The sequence below is a fragment of the Propithecus coquereli genome, unplaced genomic scaffold (genome assembly GCF_000956105.1).
Source record: "Propithecus coquereli isolate 6110/MARCELLA unplaced genomic scaffold, Pcoq_1.0 Scaffold827, whole genome shotgun sequence".
NCBI classification, from domain to species: domain Eukaryota; kingdom Metazoa; phylum Chordata; class Mammalia; order Primates; family Indriidae; genus Propithecus; species Propithecus coquereli.
In genome coordinates this window covers 303,341-321,805 of record NW_012154474.1, presented here as the reverse complement: position 1 = coordinate 321,805, position 18,465 = coordinate 303,341, and the positions used below count along the sequence as shown (strand labels likewise).

Sequence of the window (18,465 nt, the reverse complement as noted above, 5' to 3'; positions counted from 1 at the left end):
CTGGGGGGCAGAGCCTGGGGGGGCAGAGACTGGGGTGCTGGGCCATGTCCCCTCCAAGGGAGGCACCGCCCTGTTGGGCGTTGGGTCGCTTCCCCGTCTAGTTGCACCTGGAGCCCTGGGAAAGGAGAGGTCATTTCTGGTTTTGCATGACAGCCGTGACCGCGGGAAGCTCCCTGTGGATTGAATTTAGTGACTCAAACCGGACTCCATAGAGTAAAATAGAGCCCACCTGCAGAGCGAAGCCGCAGGCCGGGTTTGCCCCCCGGGAAAAGCCCTTTCGTGGGGCCGAGTCCAGCAGGTGTCCCTCTCCCCAGGGCGGCATCTACGTCTTCACGCTGCTGGACCACTTCGCGGCCGGCACGTCCATCCTCTTTGGGGTGCTCATCGAAGCCATCGGGGTGGCGTGGTTCTACGGTGAGTGCACAGGCAAGGCCGCAGGCTGTCCCCTCTCGCTTCTGTGGCTGCGCCGCTCTTTCTGGCAAAGCCACCTTGAGAAAGGTGCACTCAGGGAGCCGTGAGCGTGGTCGGCACAGCCTGGCGGAGGGAGGCCGGGCGGCGGCTGCCCCGTGGGTCAGTGGAGACAGCCCGCTACGCTGGCAGCCGAAACCACGTGTGGTCAGATGTTCGTGGGGCCGAGATGGCCTCGGCTGCCCCCGCCCTAGAGAAACCCGTGAGCCTGTCCCTCGCAGGGGACCACGGTCAGGAGGGCTGTTGGCTCCGGTGCTGTGCTACGAGGGTCGAGGCTCAAAGGTGCGTCGTGGGCTCGCACTGCTGACCAGCACCGGGCCCAGAGCACACCGGCTTTCTCATGTCCGAGGACAGTGGGGAGAGGCTGGGACCTGGTGGCCAGCGGGTGGCCCTCAGAGGGGCCGCAGCTCCCGCTCGTCTGCTGCCATGGCTGGGGGTGTCGACCATTGTGTTCTGGGACGTCCGTCCACACGTGGCTGAAACAATAACTGGAAACCTGCGCTGGAGACAGGTCTACCCTTTCCCCGTGTGCTGAGCTGGCCAAGTTATCAGACCTCGATCTCTCCCCGTTCTCTGCATAAGACGGGGTTGTGGTGCCAGCTCCACTCACCCGGCGAGTTCCTCTGGGGGTGAGCGGGGCCCACCAGGTTCGTTTCTCTAAACACGTATGTCCAGCGGAAAGCCAAACCCCATCTGTCGTGGAGCACCCCTAGCTCACCCGCACACGAGGGGTCGTTCTCTCTGCCCCAGAGCTCTGGAATTTACAACCTGGGGAAACGCCTGGCTCTGCGGGTCTCAGCCCGACAGGTAGCTCGTATTCCAAGAGCATTTTCTCAATTATACGTTCTTTTCTACAGAAAGGGGAAATGTCAGACTCTGTGCTTTCATTGGTATAGGAGTCAATAATTTGCCCATCACTTTAAATCCTAATCTCCACGCCCGACACAGACCAAAAAGAATAGATAAATAGAACCTCACAGAGAAAGGAAGAAAGTGCCAGAGACACACCCCACCGCCACGACCTGTGGGGTGCCGGGAGCTGGCAAGCGGCCCCGCCCGGCGTTCCCAAAGCCTCGGAGGACAGATCTGAGTTATTTCCCCAAACAGACTCTCATGCCCCTCTCGTCCCGGTGAAACAAAATCTGTTTCGGTGCAAGGAGGTCCCAGCGGGCCAGGGCCTGGGTGCCCATGCCCCGGTGTCACCCTCCGCGACCCGAGTCCTGCTGACAGGCGCAGGGCGCAGAGAGGGGTCCAAGTGTGAGCGTCTTTCCGACGCGGCTGGCGGCGCGTGGGACTTACCAACCCCGCCGAGTCGGAGACCGGACTGGACTCGGGGGAGAAACCACGTCCAAGGTCTCCCTGCGCTCACTGCCTAGACGTCAGCCAGCGCCGCTGAGGGAAAACACATTTCCGCAGTCGGCCACTGGGACGGGGACTTGCTTTGGGGAGAAAAAAGTTTATGAAGGTTCTAGAAATAGCTTTTCTTAAAGAAAATGGTGATTGTGCGCACACAGTAGAATACTCTTCAGCCTTAAAAAGGGCAAGAAATTCCGACATGCCATAGTACGGACGAACCTTGGGGACATTGTGTTAGTGAAGTGAGTCGGACACAGAGGACAAACCCCCTGCGGGGTCTCCAGCGTCACCAGAGCCCCAGAGACAGAGGGTGGAGGGCAGGGTGCCGGGGCTGGGGCAGGGGCCAGTGTTTTGTGGGGACAAAGCTCCAGTTTGGGAAGACGGAAAAGTTCTGGAGATGGACCACGGTGACGGTCACACAGCAATGCGAACGCTCTAAATGCCACTGACTGTGCACTCAAAGTGGTCACGCCGGGGAATTTATGTTGCGTGTATGTTACCACAGTGTTTACAAAGTAAAGAAAAATCACCGATTGCAGAGGGGAGTCGGGGACAGCGTGGGGGTGGGCAGGGTGGCGGCGGGTCCCCGTGGGGCACCAGTGGGGCGAGAGGCTGGTGGGATTCTGCGGGTCAGCAGGCGCCGGGGGTCTGGAGGGGCCCGGCCACCCTGTGGGAGGCTGGGCGCCGCCTGAGCTTGGGGCCTGTGGGGTGGACCCCCGGGGTCAGCGGGGACCCGGTGCATGGCGGGGACATGCTGCCCTGACCGGCCCTGTTCACCGCTTCTCCCCAGGTGTCCGGCAGTTCAGCGACGACATCAAGCAGATGACGGGGCAGCGGCCCAGCCTGTACTGGCGGCTGTGCTGGAAGCTGGTCAGCCCCTGCTTCCTCCTGGTAAGGGACCGCCAGCCGCGTGCCACTCCCCCCCTCTGCCCTCCGCCCCGGCGCCACCCCGAGGTCCAGCGCTGACTTGGCTCACCCCTGAGCGAAGGGAAAGCCCTGCAGGTTGGGGGCGGGGCAGGCCGCTAAATGCCACTTTGAGACGAGGGTCACCTCGGCTGGAACCAGCAGGGTCTCAGGACTCCGCCAGGAAGGGCTGCCTGGGACCTAAACTGACCTCTGGTCTCCTGAGGGTGCCTCCTACGTTCCCCCCAGATGCCCCAAGAAAACCTCACGTCATCCCAGGTGGTCTTGGACCCCCAGTAAGGTCCGAGTGAGTCCCGCACTCAGGCCACACCTGTGTTGGGGGGCCGGAGTTGGTCCAGGTGGTCCGCACACTTCTGCAGCGTCGAGACGGAATTTAGACCTTCCAGGCGGGGGTCAGCAGATCAGGGCCCCTGGCCAGATCCCCGTGGACAGGGTTTTACTGGGACATGGCCACTCCCACTCACATACAGACCGTCCATGGCTGTTTCCGTACACGGCCGCAGAGACCAGGCGGCTCACAAAGCCGGAACTGTCGGCCTGGTCTGGACAGTGGCCTCGGGCGGCTGCAGGGGGCTGGGCCGGGTCCAAGCGGAGAGTCTGGAGAGCTACTCACAGAGACCGGCACCTCCCCTGAGTCCGGCAGCCACGGGACCGCGCCTGGTGCGGGGCCGGTGACTCGGGCCAGACCTTCCTGGACCAACCCAAGGGCTAGTCCCAGGGGTCCGCAGGGCCCTGCGTGTGTGGGGACCCCAGTAAAATGCTTCGTCATTTTACATCTAATTTTAGAGCCATTGCCTGTGAACTTTGGGTTTTAGCAGAAAAGTAATTTCCATGTTATCTCATGTTGTTTGACATACCGTGCGGGCCCCTGCCCTCCAGCACGAGTTAACATGTGACTGTGAGCAGGCAGCACGTGCTCCAGGCCGGTTTTACACGGCTTCTGTGCCAGGTTACAGATGACGGCCAACAGACATGTAAGGCTGTGGCCTCGGTGGTCACAGTTCTTTCTAAGACGTGTGACATCCAGTGAGAAGTTGAACAACGCAAGAAAACGCACGACAACAATACCAACATGGCAACATTCAACTCACACACGTAGGGAGATGCAGCTTTTTGAACATACTGAACATACCTGGGCAGCCCAGACAGACGTCGCCAGTCCGAGGCGCTCTGGCCACCGCTTTGCTCACAGAGGAGCCCGGGGCCCTTCCCTCCGTGTGTGAGACCGTCCTGGAGCCCACCCGGCCCTCCGGCCGGCCCCAGCCCTGGAGTCGGCTCACAGCGACTCATCCAGAGGAGGTCGAGGCTGGCGTCAGAGATGCGTGTAAGGTGGAACGTGTGAGCGCTGAACTTTTCTGAAGTTGAGAAAAATTGACAACGAGTAAAAATTTGCATTTTAAGCTACATCATAAACCACATTAGAGCTTCCTTTGCCTCCTCAGGATGGACCCATCTCACCCAGGTATGCAGTACCTGTTTAGGTATGTGCACATGTAGGTACGTAGTACACACGTAGGCATGCAGTATACATGTAGGCATGCAGTACACACGTAAGTACACAGTACACAAGTAGGCACATGGTCCACATGTAGCTATGCAGTACACATATAGGCATGCAGTACCTGTTTTGGTATACAGTACTCATGTAGGTACACAGTACACATGTAGGTGTGCAGTACACACGTAGGTACTCAGTACACATGTAGGCATGCAGTACACATGTATGCATGCAGTACACATGTAAGTACACGGTACACATGTAGGCACATGGTACACATGTAGCTATGCAGTACACATATAGACATGCAATACCTGTTTCGGTATATAGTACTCATGTAGGTACACAGTACACATGTAGGTGTGCAGTACACATGTAGGTATGTAGTACACATGTAGGCATGCAGTACACATGTAGGTATGCAGTACACATGTAGGCATGCAGTACCTGTTCAGTATACAGTACTCATGTAGGTACACAGTACACATGTAGGCATTCAGTACACATGTAGGTTCGCAGTACACATGTAGGTGTGCAGTACACATGTAGGCATGCAGTACACATGTAGGCACACAGCACACATGTAGGCACGCAGTACACATGTAGGCATGTAGTACATGTGTAGGTATGCAGCACATGTGCAGGTTTGCAGTACACAGCTAGGTATGTAGTACACATGTAGGTACACAGAACATATTCATAGCTACATGGTACCTGTCGAATGGATGGATGGATGAATGAATGAGCTGCATCGAGAGAACTCTCCGGAGAATGAAAACCTGTCCCTTTAAGTGGCTTCCTCCCCACCCTCTGCTTTGGGGCAGTTGCCCTCAGGTGGTTCCTAGAGGAGATCTGAGAGTTTACCGGATTTGCTTCCAGAAAGAGCACAGCGACTCCGCCCGGCGTCCTGGGGCTCATGCGGGGCGCAGAGCCAGCGGATGGGGTGGTCCGGTTGGTTTTGATTTCAACAGAGACTAGAACGGGATGGCAGAGAAGAGGCCTTGGCCCAGAGGACGTTGTCTCGGCGGCAGGACGGCCACCGAGGTGCCCGGGTGCCCAGCTGTGGGCCTGGCCGGGGTCTGGCATGTGCAGGGCCCAGGGGCCGAGACCCCCCGACGTGCCGCCTGACCCCTCCGTGTCCGTTGTTTCAGTTCGTGGTCGTGGTCAGCATCGTGACCTTCAGGCCCCCCCACTACGGAGCCTACATCTTCCCCGCCTGGGCCAACGCGCTGGGCTGGGTCATCGCCACGTCCTCCATGGCGATGGTGCCCATTTACGCGGCCTACAAGTTCTGCAGCCTGCCCGGGTCCTTCCGAGAGGTGAGTGTCGGGGCGGGCCCTTCACCCCCAGGGAGAGGCCAGCAAGGCGCAGGGTGTCCACACCCAGGGTCTGTCCCTGCCTGGGAGGTGGCGGCCACCATGATGGGGAGACAGGGGGGAGGGGCTTGTGTGTGCGTCCACACGTGTGTCTGTGTCCATGCGTGTCTACATGCGTCTGTGTCATGTGTCTGCATGTCCACATGTGTGTCTCTGTGTCCACACGTGTCTGTCATGTGTGTGCATGTCCACATGTGTGTCTGTGTCCGTGTGTGTGTACGTGTCTGTGTATGCTCATGTGTCTGTGTGTCTGTGTCTCTGTGTGTGCATTTGTGTACCTATATATATCAATATGTGTATGTGTGTCAGTGTGTCTACGTGCATGTCTGTGTGTCCACGTGTGCCTGCCTGTGTCTGTGCACATATGCGCCTGTGTGTATGTCCACTGTGTCCACGTATCTGTGTGCGCTGTGTGTCCGTGTCTACATGTGTGCCTGTGTCTGTGCCCACGTGTGTCTGGACGTGTTTCTTTGTGTGCATGTGCGTGCCCCATCTGAGAGCAGAATCCACGTGCCCTCAGGGTCCCAGCCCCCTTGGCCGAGCAGGGGCAGCTCTGGGGCCTCACCCGCCGCAAGTTCCCTTCTCTGCCTCGGTTCTGCCCTTCGTGTGAGGAGGGGAGGGGAGCGGTCCCCGTGTGACAGCCTGGCTCTGTGGTTCCGGGAAGACACGAGGACACATCGTCCTTGGAAGGAACGTCCCTCCCCGAGAAGCCACCCTGTGCTCAAATCCCACAGTCTTTCCTGGAAACAGTGCCTCGGCCCTGGGTAACCAGCCCGTCTCTGCACCCGGCTGGGTCCAGGGATCCACCTGAGGGCCACACGGTGTCCCCTGGGCTCACACGTGCAGCAGGTGCCCCCTGGGTGGCTCGAGCCGGTCCCCCAGCAATCGGCTGGACCAGGGCCTGTGGCAGGCACAGCAGCGTGTGGCCAGGCTGTGGGGCCTCTCTGGAGGGGACGGGCCCTGGGGCTGCCATGGTTCCAGGAAAGCCTACGGGATCCCGCTGCGGACGACCCCCCGCGTGGTCTCCACCGCTGGCCTCCAGACCCAGCCCAGGGAAGAGCATGTGGCCGGGCAGGCCCTGCGTGGAGTTGGCCCCTCTGGGTGTCCACGAAAGACTTGGGAGGAGGGTCCCCGGTGAGCACGGAGCCTGGATGGGGCCCTGTGGCAGCGATGTGGGTTAGAACCACACCGGGGAGGGGACACCTGGCCTCCCTCAGAGACAGGGGTCCCCAACCCCGAGTGTGGGCTCCTGGGAGATGCCGCCTGCTCCCAGAGGACTAGTGACTTCCAGCGCCCCGCCCCCGCCGGGAGCCATGGCAGGCGGTGGAGGGAAGGCAGGCCAGTGTCCAGGGCTGGAATGTGGCAGACAGCAAGGCCCCTGGAAGCTGTGAGCTGCCAGGCACCAGGCCTGGGCGCTCTCTCTCAGAGCCCCCCACACGCGGAGCTTAGAGACAAAGCCACATCCAGGACGGCTTTTATTTCAAGTGGGGGTTTGATGATTGATTTTCCGCCCTGCGCTGGAGGACTGTCAGCTTCCCAGTTTGCCCACATGTTGACCCCGAGGGGAGCCCGCTCAGCCCAGGGTGCGGGCCGCCGTGGGCACTGGGGTGTGCACTAGCACCAACCTCTGTTCTCTTTTAGAAACTGGCCTACGCCATCACGCCCGAGAAGGACCGAGAGCTGGTGGACAGAGGGGAGGTGCGCCAGTTCACGGTGAGGCTGCTGTCCCCGCTGGGCCCGCAGCAGGAGAATTCAGAATGACCCCAAGAGCAGCGTCCTTGTCCTCAGCCGCTCCTGCAGCGCTCAGAGCTCGGAGGCTGCGCGTAGACCGCTCTCATTTCCTCAGTCAGCACGCGCTCCGTGAGCACACGCGTGCCACGCGGCCCTGGGAGCCCTGCGCTGAGGACAGGCGGCTCGTGGGCAGTGGCGTCGGTGCAGGAGTGGAGAAGGCGGGGGGTGCGTCTGCCGGAGAAGGCGGGGGGTGCGTCTGCCCAGGCACCTGCCGGAGGGAGGGGTCTCGCAAAGACAAAGATCTGGGCGTGTCCGGCCACAGCCGCAGTGCCCCGAGGGGCAGCAGGAGACATGAGGGAGACGGTGCGGGGACCGGCAGGGGCCTGGAGCCGCCCAGGAGGGAAGTGGGGAGGGGTGGGCTCGGGCAGCTCTGGGGCCAGTCCAACATCCATCGGGACCCCGGGGGCCCAGGGGAGGCTCTGTGAGAGAGTGGTCACGCCAGGCCTTCCTGCTCTTACCTGGGGGCCACCCAACTGCGTGTGCATGTCAAGCATGGTCCTTGTACACGGTAGAGCAGGCACATTTTGGGGGCAAAGAGTAAACGTTCGACACATTTAACTCCCATGACCCCAGAGGTAGCTCAGCGACTCTCTCTATAAAAAGGGGGCCCTGAAGCCCAGAGAGGCTCCGGAGCACACCCCTAGTCACAGAGCTGGTGGGCAGGAGGTGAGCCTGGGTGGGGCTCTGGGCATGTCTCGTCTGTCCTCCTCCCCTGCCCCACGAGATCCCCACCCCCGCACGCGGATTTCAGAACACAAACGTCAGCCAATGCTTGGCGGTCCCGTCCTTCCAGGGACTCACACAGCACCCGGCAAGCTCTAGGCGTGGTGGGCCGGGCAGGCATGTGGCACTTAGAGTCCAATTCAGTGAGCACAGAGAAAGCTGTGGGTGGGAGGACGCCTGGGCCCCATCCCGACCCGCCCTCCCCACTGGCCACCTCCCTGTGCCACGTCAGGGACCACAGAAGCAGTCCTCCCAAGTGGGGGTCTGATGAGGACCTGTGTTTCGCACTGGGAGTGTGGGCAGGGGTGGAGGGAGGTGGGATGGTGAAGACAGGCCAGGACGCAGTGCCGGACAAACGGCGTGGAGGAGGCGGGGAGAGTGGCCGTGGGGCAGCTGCGGCCTCCAATCCACTGGCGCATGGCTGCGCCTGCTCCTCTCCCTGACAAGTCGGCGCTGGTGCAAGCCCCGCCTCCCTGCTCCTCCCTCAGCACCCCCTTCTCTGCCCTCCCAGCGACTCACTGTTGCTGACACAAGAGGGGTGTGCAGCCCCCAACCCTACCTGTCTGGGGCCCAGCCCTTCCCCGCCGGCCTCCCGCCAGCTCAGTTGGAGCCTCTGTCCTCTGACAGCCCTTTGCCCAGGGTCGCGCTGTGTCCAGCGTTTCGTCAGTCCTCGCCAATGCCCAGCTCTGACGCTGTGCGGGATTCTCACTTTACTCTCCAGCTTGCTAACCCCGGCTCCTGTTTCTGTTTCTTCCTTCTGCTTTCCTTGGATCTACTCTGCTATATTTTTGCTAACTTTTTAATTTGGACCTTAGAGCATTAATTTTCAACTTTTATTCTTTTGTAACACAAACATTCAAGGCTATGAATTTCCCTCAAAATACCCCATCTGCTGCATTCCACAACATTTTACATAGTGTTTTCTTTATCTTTTAGTTCTAAATATATTTTGATTTCCATTGTGACTTCTTTGATTCATAACTTGCTTAGGAGTCTGCTTTTAAATTTCCAAAAACATGGAGATGTTTATCTTTTGTTATTAATTTTTAAGCTAAATTGCATTGTGCTCAGACAGCTATATCTACTCTTTGAAGTGTATTGAGACTTCTTCATGGCCTTGTACCTCATCAACTTGGGTAAATGTCACACACATCTTTTGGATGAATGTGGATTCTCTATCGTCCACATGCAATTCCGCTTCTGTCCACACGATTGGCTTGCATATTGATAGTGTTGCCTAAATCTTCTACGTTTTGTTGATCTTGCGTCTGCTTGGCTGTTGGTGATTGGGGATGTTCGTGGCATGTTCTACCTTAGAGCATATTTGTCCAGTTTCTCCCTGTGGTCGTATCAGGTTTTGCCTCACAGAGCCTGCGGCTGTTCTCTGAGGTGGACACACGTCTAGAAAGATCCCCTCCCCAGTGAGGAGTTTGCTCTTATAGTCCGCTTCATCTGAGATGAATATAGCTGCACCGGGAGTCTTTTGAGTCTGCCTGGAATGTCTTTTGCAATCCGTTAACTTTGAGCTTTGCAGTGATCTTAAGATGTAGGTGTCTTCTGCAAACAGCGTGCACTGAGAATTTGTTACTCTGACAATTGGCGGGTTGATCCATTTACATTTGTTGTGATGATGGATGTATTTGAACTTGATTCTATTACATTTCAATTCTATTTGTCCCATTTTTAATGCGTATTTTTCTCTTTTATTGCCTTTTTATCGAGTGATTTTTTTGGCTTGTTTTCACATTCTTATTTTTGCTTATTTCTCTCTACTTGTTTGAAACTTACACACTTCATTCTGTGCTTTTAGAGTTACCCTTGATGTGGTACCATACAAATCTCACTTAAAGTCTAACGTTAAGCGATATCTCAACTCCCATTCTGAATATGACAAGGATTTAAACCTTCCTCCTACTGATTAGTATTTCTGAGACAGAGTCTCACTGTGTTGCCCGGGCTAGAGTGCCATGGCGTCAGCCTAGCTCACAGCAACCTCAAACTCCTGGGCTCAAGTGATCCTTCTGCCTCAGCCTCCCGAGTAGCTGGGACTACAGGCATGCACCACCATGCCTGGCTAATTTTTTCTATATATTTTAGTTGTCCGATTAATTTCTTTTATTTTTAGTAGAGACGGGGTCTCGCTCTTGCTCAGGCTGGTTTCGAACTCCTGAGCTCAAACAATCTGCCCGCCTCGGCCTCCCAGAGAGCTAGGATTATAGGCGTAAGCCACCACGCCCGGCCAGTATTTCTCTTTTTAACCCACAAATTAGGCACTATTGTTGCCTTTATTTTTATTATTTTGTATAGACCGTGCTCCTTAGATTAGTGCACCTGTTTGGTGTGAGGTGGCTGTTCACACTTTTGGGTACAACATTTTTCCTTCTGGGATCATTTTCTTGCTGTTCAAAAAAACATCCCTCAGACGTTCTTTTAAAGAGGTCTGGTGACAGACTCCCTTGCATCCGTGGACTCACAGCCTGGGTGGCAGTGACGACTCAGCACCTGGAGACGTCAGTGTGCCGTCCCCTGCCGTCCCGAGATGTGCCCTGCCCCCACACGCTGGGCTCCTCTGCCTGTGGCGCTGCAGGGTCACTGAGACCTTTGGCTTCTCTTTCTGCATCTTCCTGAGCTACGTCGTATGTCCAGGATCCATGGATTCATTTTGTTGTCAGCTCTGTGACTTTTGTGGCCACACTTTCAAACATCACCTTTTCCCTCTGTGAGTCGTCCCTGCTGAGCCCCGGCATGTTCGCTGCGCCACGTCCCCTCTGATCTCTCGCCTCGCTCAGGTTTTCTTTGAATTCGAATAACACGCACACAGCGGCATGCGCACTCTCGTCGGGAGTCCCCGCGAGCTCATGTTTGCATCTGTCTGCACGACAGAACACTCCCTTGAGCACGGCCACGTGGGACGAAACACGGTGGCAACTCGTGTGTCTCCCTGCCGGCCCCGGCCCACCTGCCCCGGAGTAAATCTCCTTCATCTGGTGCTGACCCTCCCCAGGCCATTTCACTGCATGGTTCTGTTGCATATTTGTGTACACACACACACACACACACACACACACACGCACACACACACACATGTGTATGTTCCTTAAAAGTGTACTATTTGGTTTCAGTTGTTTTTAACTCTATTTAAAAAGCTGCTAAGTCTTTTGGATGTGCTTGTCCACCGTGTGCAGAGCTGGGCGTCTGCCCACGTGTCTCACGACCACAGCCCACCGAGCCACTGAGCTTCTGTGACCTCTGAGTCTACAGTTTCTGTCCAATTTGGAAACTGGTCATAATTTCTTCAAATATTTTTTCTGCCCCACCCCCTTCAGGGATCCCAACGGCACACACATTGTGCCGCCCACGGTTCTCTCACACTCGTGGGCGTGTGCGTGTGCCTGTGCGTGAGTGTGCACGTGTGTATGTGCCTGAGCGTGAGCATGTGCATGTGCGTGTGCCTGTGTGTGAGCGTGCACATGTGTGAGTGCCTGAGCGTGAGCACGTGCGTGTGCGTGTACCTGTGCGTGAGCGTAAGCGCGTGCCTGCTCTCCTCTCCCTCTCTGTTCTCTCCTCTACTGCACACGCCCTACCGCAAGCCTCGGGAGCCTGGTGCTTTCCGTCCCTTTCTCTTCTCTTCACTTCTTCTCACTCACGTTTTCTCTGCAACGTCTGCCCTGCCGTTGGCACCGCCCGGCGTGTTTAGCGTCTCACGCTTCACGGCTTTTCCTCTAGAAGCTCATTTTGGATCTTTTCATGTCTTTCGTGGCTTCACTAAACTTTGTGAACATGGGACAGTGGTAATAATTGTGCCAATGTGCTGGTTTTCACATTTGCGTCAGTTCTGGGCCAGTTTCAGCTGATTGGCTTTTCTCCCTCGGAATCGTGTTGACATTTTACTGTTTCTTCGCCTGCCCGGCGATTTGCGGTTGTGTGCCGGATGTTGGGGTTTCACCTTCGTCAACGCTGGATACCTCTGTGTCCCTTAAACATTCGTGGGCTTCGTGCTGGACGTAGCTTCGTCACGCAGGAGCAGCCTGATCCTGCGGGCTCCTGTGTCTCGAGGCTTGCAGGTGGCATCGGAGTAGGACTCGGTGTGGCCAATCGTCCCCACTGAGGCAAGACCCTCGTGAGCAACCACGTGACGTCCTGCGAGTCACGCGGCTTCCCAGCCGGCCGGCGGGAGCAGGGGCTGTACCGGACCCTGTGCAGGCTTCAGAGGTTGTTCCCTCCGGTCCTGTCAGCCCATGGGTCCTGCACAGCTGTCCTGGGTCTTCTCTGTGTGGCTGTCCCCTCTCTGGTCCTCTGTCCTACAAAATCCAGCCACCTCACTCTCCCCAACTCCCATCTCTAGCCCCTCAACTCGGGGAGTCCACAGGCGCTGCGAGGGCTCCCCTCCCGTGCTGCATCTAGAGCCCCCCGGAGCAGCGGGCGGGCAGCTGGGTGGCTGTCCTTGTTCATTTCTCTCAGGGGTCCCTGACTTCTGCCGTCCGATGTTCGTGTCTCGAACGCCGTTGGCACACGCGTTTTGTTACCTGGGTTGTTCTAGACAGTGAATTCTGTCCCTGTTGTTCCATCTTGACCGGATCGTCTTTGCGCATCGCTGCTCGGCTGCGGGTCATCCTCCTGACCCTCAGGTGAACAGACCTAATTGAGCTGGTTCCCCCCTCATGCCCTCTTTACTGTAACATACTTCGCCAACGGTCGTATTCTTACTTCATCTCTGGAAGGCGCGTTTGGTCTGCCTGTGTCCTGTGAGATGCACGTCATTGTCATTTGCATACGGCACCTTTCAGATATCCCCTGTGCGGCCACCCTGCGACCTAACTGTGCAACGTCTCTGGCCCTTGGAGTCGCTTGAAGTCTGGCCGCTGTCTGGTGTTTCTGGTCTGCCTCATTTGGGAGTTTATAGCTGGGCCCTAATCTGGTGGAATCTTGAGTCCCCAAACACACCCCCCCCCCAGAGAGGGTCACTTTTTGCTCCTGTCGGTGGCCAGGAGAGAGGACCGTGGGCTGGGGCTGAGCTGATCTGAGGCGGGGCTGTCACCCGGAGCTGCCATTCCGGGGCTCTGGGCCCTGCGCCCCTCCTGGCTGTGTCCCCAGTCAGGCCCTGCCCGCGGGCCCCGTTCACTGCACCCCACTCCGCACCTGGACTCCGCCTGTGCCGGCACCACCCGCGGCTGCTCCAGACCCCGCAGCCCCCAGCCCACGGCACGGTCTGTGCTGCCCAGGCCAGAGGAAGCCCCTGCAGGCTCTCCCGGTGGGGTGGCCCAGAGAGCCCTGCCGTGTGGCCAGCGGTGCCTTCGGCCACTTCCCACCTCGGTGCGGCCGTGTCGGAGGCAAGCCCTGCATGCCCTTGTTTTGAAAATGCTCATAAAACCCAGTTCTTGCCGTTTAATGTCACCAAATGGCTTGTGCTCAAAAATAGGCCAAACCAACAGCTGCGTGATAGCGGCGGTGACATTTGCCGACGTCTAAATACTGCTCTTGTGTATTTCGTCAGTCCGGGCTCAGCGCGGCCGCTCTCACCCCATGTGGGTCACACGGAGCAAGGTGCAGCTGCACACGCAGAAGGGCAGGGAGGGGACGGCGCTCGGTCACACGGGAGCTGGCGGGCGTGGTCCGGGACCAGCCCAGCGTCTCCCTGGCCCAGTAGCTGACCTCAAACATGCCTTGGGGCCACCACGGCCACCGCGGCCATGCGCCGGCCACACACTCACACCTTCTCTTTATCAAGCAGTGGTGTCTTTATGGAAGTTCAAATCAGGCATCGGGCAGGAGCGCGTTGGCCGTGCCCTCCACGAGCTGCCCCGTGGGCAAGTGTCCGTCGCCCACCAAGGCCGCCGAGCCACGGGAGGGGTGTCAGAGGCCCAGGAGCCGCCTCTGTCCGCGCAGCCGCTCTCTTCACTTCTGATTAAACCTGTTCTCTTTCAGCTCCGCCACTGGCTCTTGGTGTAGCATGGAGCCGGAGGAGACCACGGGGGCATCTCGCCACGGGAGAAGCTCGAACGAAGAACGGGCCTACGTTTCCAGAGCGAGGACGGCTACCGCTCCTCTTTAGCCTGCGCTTCACTGGGAAAACAAATGACGAGGCGTGAGGCTTTTATCTTCCGACTGTTTACACCCTTTCCGTACCACGGCCGATGCCTCGCTGTGTCCGTCCTGTTCTGTCTGTGCGAGGCCGCTCCCTCCCCCGACTCCGTGGCCACGCGGGGCAGACCGGCTGTCGCCTGTGCTCTGAGGGGCCGCGTCCTGTAGATACGCTGTGCTGAGAACCCCTGTGCTCACAGCTGCTTCCTGCGTCCTTTATTTCGCTCATGTTAAAAAAGCCAAGTACCCTATTTTGTCCAATTGTGCAGAAGGTGAGGTGGAAGAAACCGCTAATATGTGCAAAGTCCTTTCCCGTCACTCGGCCCCGTGGACCGGCGTGGGCTGCCTCCGTCCTGCCTGCCGTGGGTTCTCCTGGTGGCCTCACCTTGGACGCCCAGGCCGCAGAAGCAAGCGTGCTCCAAGCCGAGTGTGTCCCTTCCCTGCCACACGCACGGCCGCCTGGGCAGGCAGCCTGGAGACCGCCCTGCTCAGCCCGGAGCCGGGAGTTCGGGAAAGAGTCCACCGGGATTTTATTTCTCTCAGGTGCACGTCGCATCAAGAACGCTTTTTACGTTGGCAGGATGGCTTTTTAAATCCTGCCACCTGTGAACCCAGCTGACTCCAAGAACGCAAGGCTGGGTCTGCCGCCTGCATGCTGACGTTGCGGTCTTGTCCGCAGGCACTTTCAGCAACGCCGCGTGGCGACCGTAGGTGAGAACTGCTTTCCGTGGGCACGGCCTGCCCGGAGGGAAGTGCGGTTGTTGGGGTCCGTGGCAGGCAGCCACGTGGGCCACTCTGCGCTGCCCTTGCGAGTGGCCGTGGGTGCAGGGACGGGAATTCGACGCTGTGGAAACCGTCAGCCTGTTGCTGCGAGATTGTCCCCAGCTACCACCGAGCGAAGAGGGCCCGCCATGTCCACGTGACCTGTGGCAGGACAGCCACCGCCGTCGCTGAGAGCGACTCGTGTAGAAAACCAGGTGGGGTCCACGTCCGCGTCTCCGTAGTCAGTATCTCCTGTGGGTCCTTGTGGACAATAAAAGAAATCTCTGTTGGAAAAATGACCTCGGCCTCCTTGCCCCGTTTGTGCTGGGCCAGCCCGGCGGCCACGCGGAGGAAGGTGCCCGCTGCCCTGTACCCCTCCTGCACCTGGCGCCGACCTCCCCGTCTCCCCATTGGGCCTCCCCCAAAGCCCAGAGCAGGTGCACCCGGGGGTAGGTGTGCTGGGTGTGGCACCACCCTGGGTCCACGCCCCGCGGGCTCCCGTGGAAGCGTCTGGACCCTGCTTCATTTCCCGCCCACTCGCTCAGGCGGAACCCGGCGCCATCAGCCCGCCTCCCTCCGCCTCCCCCTCCCGGCAGCCTCCCTGCGGCGGCCCATGCGTCCAGACTCCAGCCACACCGTCTGACCAGCGTCACTGCCCAGCCCACGGTGTCCCAGGTGGCTCCTGGCCGTCTGTTTCCAAGGGGCTCTCAGCCACCCTGTGGCCAAAGGGTCCTTTGAGACACTGACAGAACAGGCCCCAGCCCAGAGCGAGCCCCTGTGGTTAGGAAACCCTAACAATGCCCAAACAGGACCCACGGCAGGACAGCACCCCCAGCCCTGCCCCCAGCCAGGGCGTCCCTCCGGCACCCCCACATTGAGGGCTGCACACTGCACCCCACACGACTCTCATCCCAGGTCCGCAAAAGGACATCACTGCTTTGCCCTGTGGGTCTGGGGTCATTCCGTGGGCTCAGCCCTGAGGACACTGAGCTTCAGGGGCTCCTGTGCCACGGCCGCGATGCCAGGTCAGCTGCGCAGGGACCAGGGGCTGGGAAAGAACCAGCCGAGACCACGGGGTGCTGGGCAGCTGAGGGGCCCCCGCCAGCCCCAGCAAAGCCAGAGGCACAGCGGCCAGGGTGGGGGTCCCAAGCACGGGAGCGAACCCCCTGGGAGCAGGCGCCACGGATGGCGCCGGTGGAGGGAGCAGCCACCGCACACCCTGGCCGGCACCAGCCCCGCCGCGTGGCTGCCCACAGCCCACGGGCTCCATGGGCCACCAAAACAGCACGGCCCAGGTCCATGTGGGGTCCCCGTCCTGGCTGATTTGTTCCAGAGATGCCCAAGGGAGGTGAGGGAAGGGAGGCCGGCACCTGAGCATATGAGGGACCCTCAGGCCAACACGGACGGGACAGACAACCCAGCGCAAGATGGATGGCATCTCTGGGGGATGTCCAAGCGGGCGGTGAGCCTGGGAAACACGCCCACCCCGTTAGCTACTGGGGAAAGGCAGCATGGAACCCAGGCGACGCCAGCTCACACCTGCCGTGCCCGCTGAACTTAGAAAACCGCCGCCCTGGGTGTGGGCGCGTGGGCAGCAACCCGCCCAGGCGTTCCGCGTGGAGTAGCACGGCCTCGGGGAAAGTGCTCGGCTGTCTGGCAGCCGCTGCTGGGGCCCTGGCCTCATCACGTGGGAGCCCTTTGTCCTCAGGTGTGGCCTCACAGCTGCTGCAGGTGCCACCCGAACAGCTCACACCTGGAAGTGTCCCAGGCCCTGGACGGGGAGACTGGGCCCCCAGGTAGAGGCCCTGGGACTGAAGCCCACCCGGGGGTGGCTGAGGGGCAGACACAGACCGACTGCGTCGGAGCCTCCCGCCCAATCTGAGGCATGTCCCGTGCTCCAGAGTCCCTGGTGGGGCCAGGAGGGGCCGGCCTGCTCCCGAGGCCACATCTGCTGTTGCCCCCTGCCTTCCCTCCCTGTCTTCTAGTTCTCTCCTGAGAGCTCCACCAGTGAGTCGGGGGCACCAGGATCCCCGCTCAGGAGTTCCCAGAGATCTGGGAATGTACTTCCATCTGAGTTCCCCGAAGATGTGGACGCCCCCAAAGCCCACGGTTCCATCCCCAGCCACGGGCCCCGCAGAAAGGTGCATGTGAGCATCTCAAGACGCAGGTGCAAGAGTATTCACGAAAGCCCAGCCGGAAACAGCAGAGCTGCATTTCCGCTCACATGAGGAAGAAGCCGGCAGCTAGCGGTATCGGCCAGTGGGGCGATGTGTTGGCCTCTGCCCCCCGAAGGGCATGTTGGAGTCCTAACCCCTGCACCTGTGAACGTGACCTTATTGAAAACAGGGTCACTGCAGGTGCCGATAGGTAAGATGAGGTCACACTGGAGTAGGGGGAACCCCAAATCCAATATGACACGGTCTACAGGAGGAGGAGACACACTGAGAGACAGGGAGGGGAGGGCCACGTGAGCTCCGAGGCAGAGATTGGGTGATGCGTCTGGAAACTGAGGCACACCAAGGACCGCCAGCCACAGGGGGTGGCAGGTGGTGGGCTTGCCCGGGTGTGAGAGAGCAGACCCTAAGGACCCCTCCCAGGCCCTGCACTCTCCTTCCCACCCCGGGACCTCCGCTTGCTCCCTCTGCCTGGATCAGTCTCCCTCCCGCTCCACTGCCCACCTTCCAGCCTTCGCCCGCTGGCTCCTGCGGCCACTCTGGCTTCCTGTGGACAGCCGTTCGGGACGTCTGCTCCCACCCCAGCCTCTAGGGCCTGGCCTCCCGTCAGTGCACCCGGAGCCCCGGTCCCCCAGGCCCCAGCAGGTGTCACGCTGAAGGGAGAGTGTTTCTTGTTTCTCTTCCCAGTGAGGCTGGGACGAGGGACTGAGCTGGTCTCGTTCACCTCTGCCAGTGTCATGAATAGGCCTGGGACAGTGGACAGTGGCACTTAATACACGTTTACAGATGGATGTGGATGATGGGTGGGTGGATGGACAGAAGGAGGGAGAGAGAGGACAAGGGAGGGAGAGGGAAAGAGGAGTGAGTAGGTGGATAAATTGATGGGTGGGCAGTTAGAGGGTGTGTGGGCAGGTGGGTGGATGGGTGGGCAGTTCGGGGGTGCATGGGCAGGTGGGCGCGCAGGGAAGGTCCTGTGTTACGTGTGAAGTCTGCCACTCTGGTCCAATCTCAAATCCCCCTGTGGGCTAGCCGTGGGAACGCCATATTTGGTATTTGTTCTCCGAGGGGAGGTTGGGCTCGTTAGCTCAAATGAAACACACTAATTTTCGAACGTCTGAACAAGGGTCCTCTGCCACCCTCCCGTGGTGCCGAGACCTTGTGCGCGGGGGAGCCCTGCCACGCCGCACTTCGCCACCGGATCTGCGCCCTTTGCCGAGTGACCTTTAGACGCGACGTCTGGGTGCCAAAGCCGGGAAAAGCTGCACGACTTTTCCTTCGAGAGAAGCATTTTAATAAAGGTTCAGCAACAGTG

At 59.2% G+C, this 18,465-nt stretch overlaps 1 protein-coding gene across 1 annotated transcript in view; it reads left to right on the top strand.

The window, feature by feature from the left end:
• SLC6A3 (solute carrier family 6 (neurotransmitter transporter), member 3) overlaps positions 1-14,085 on the top strand; it is a 38,208-nt gene extending 24,123 nt beyond the window's left edge. The window contains exons 10-14 of the mRNA XM_012663719.1: positions 315-414; positions 2,615-2,715; positions 5,398-5,565; positions 7,264-7,335; positions 14,062-14,085. Coding sequence (XP_012519173.1) covers positions 315-414; positions 2,615-2,715; positions 5,398-5,565; positions 7,264-7,335; positions 14,062-14,085 — 465 coding nt within the window. The remainder of the gene's footprint in view (positions 1-314; positions 415-2,614; positions 2,716-5,397; positions 5,566-7,263; positions 7,336-14,061) is intronic.
• Positions 14,086-18,465: the final 4,380 nt, after the last annotated feature.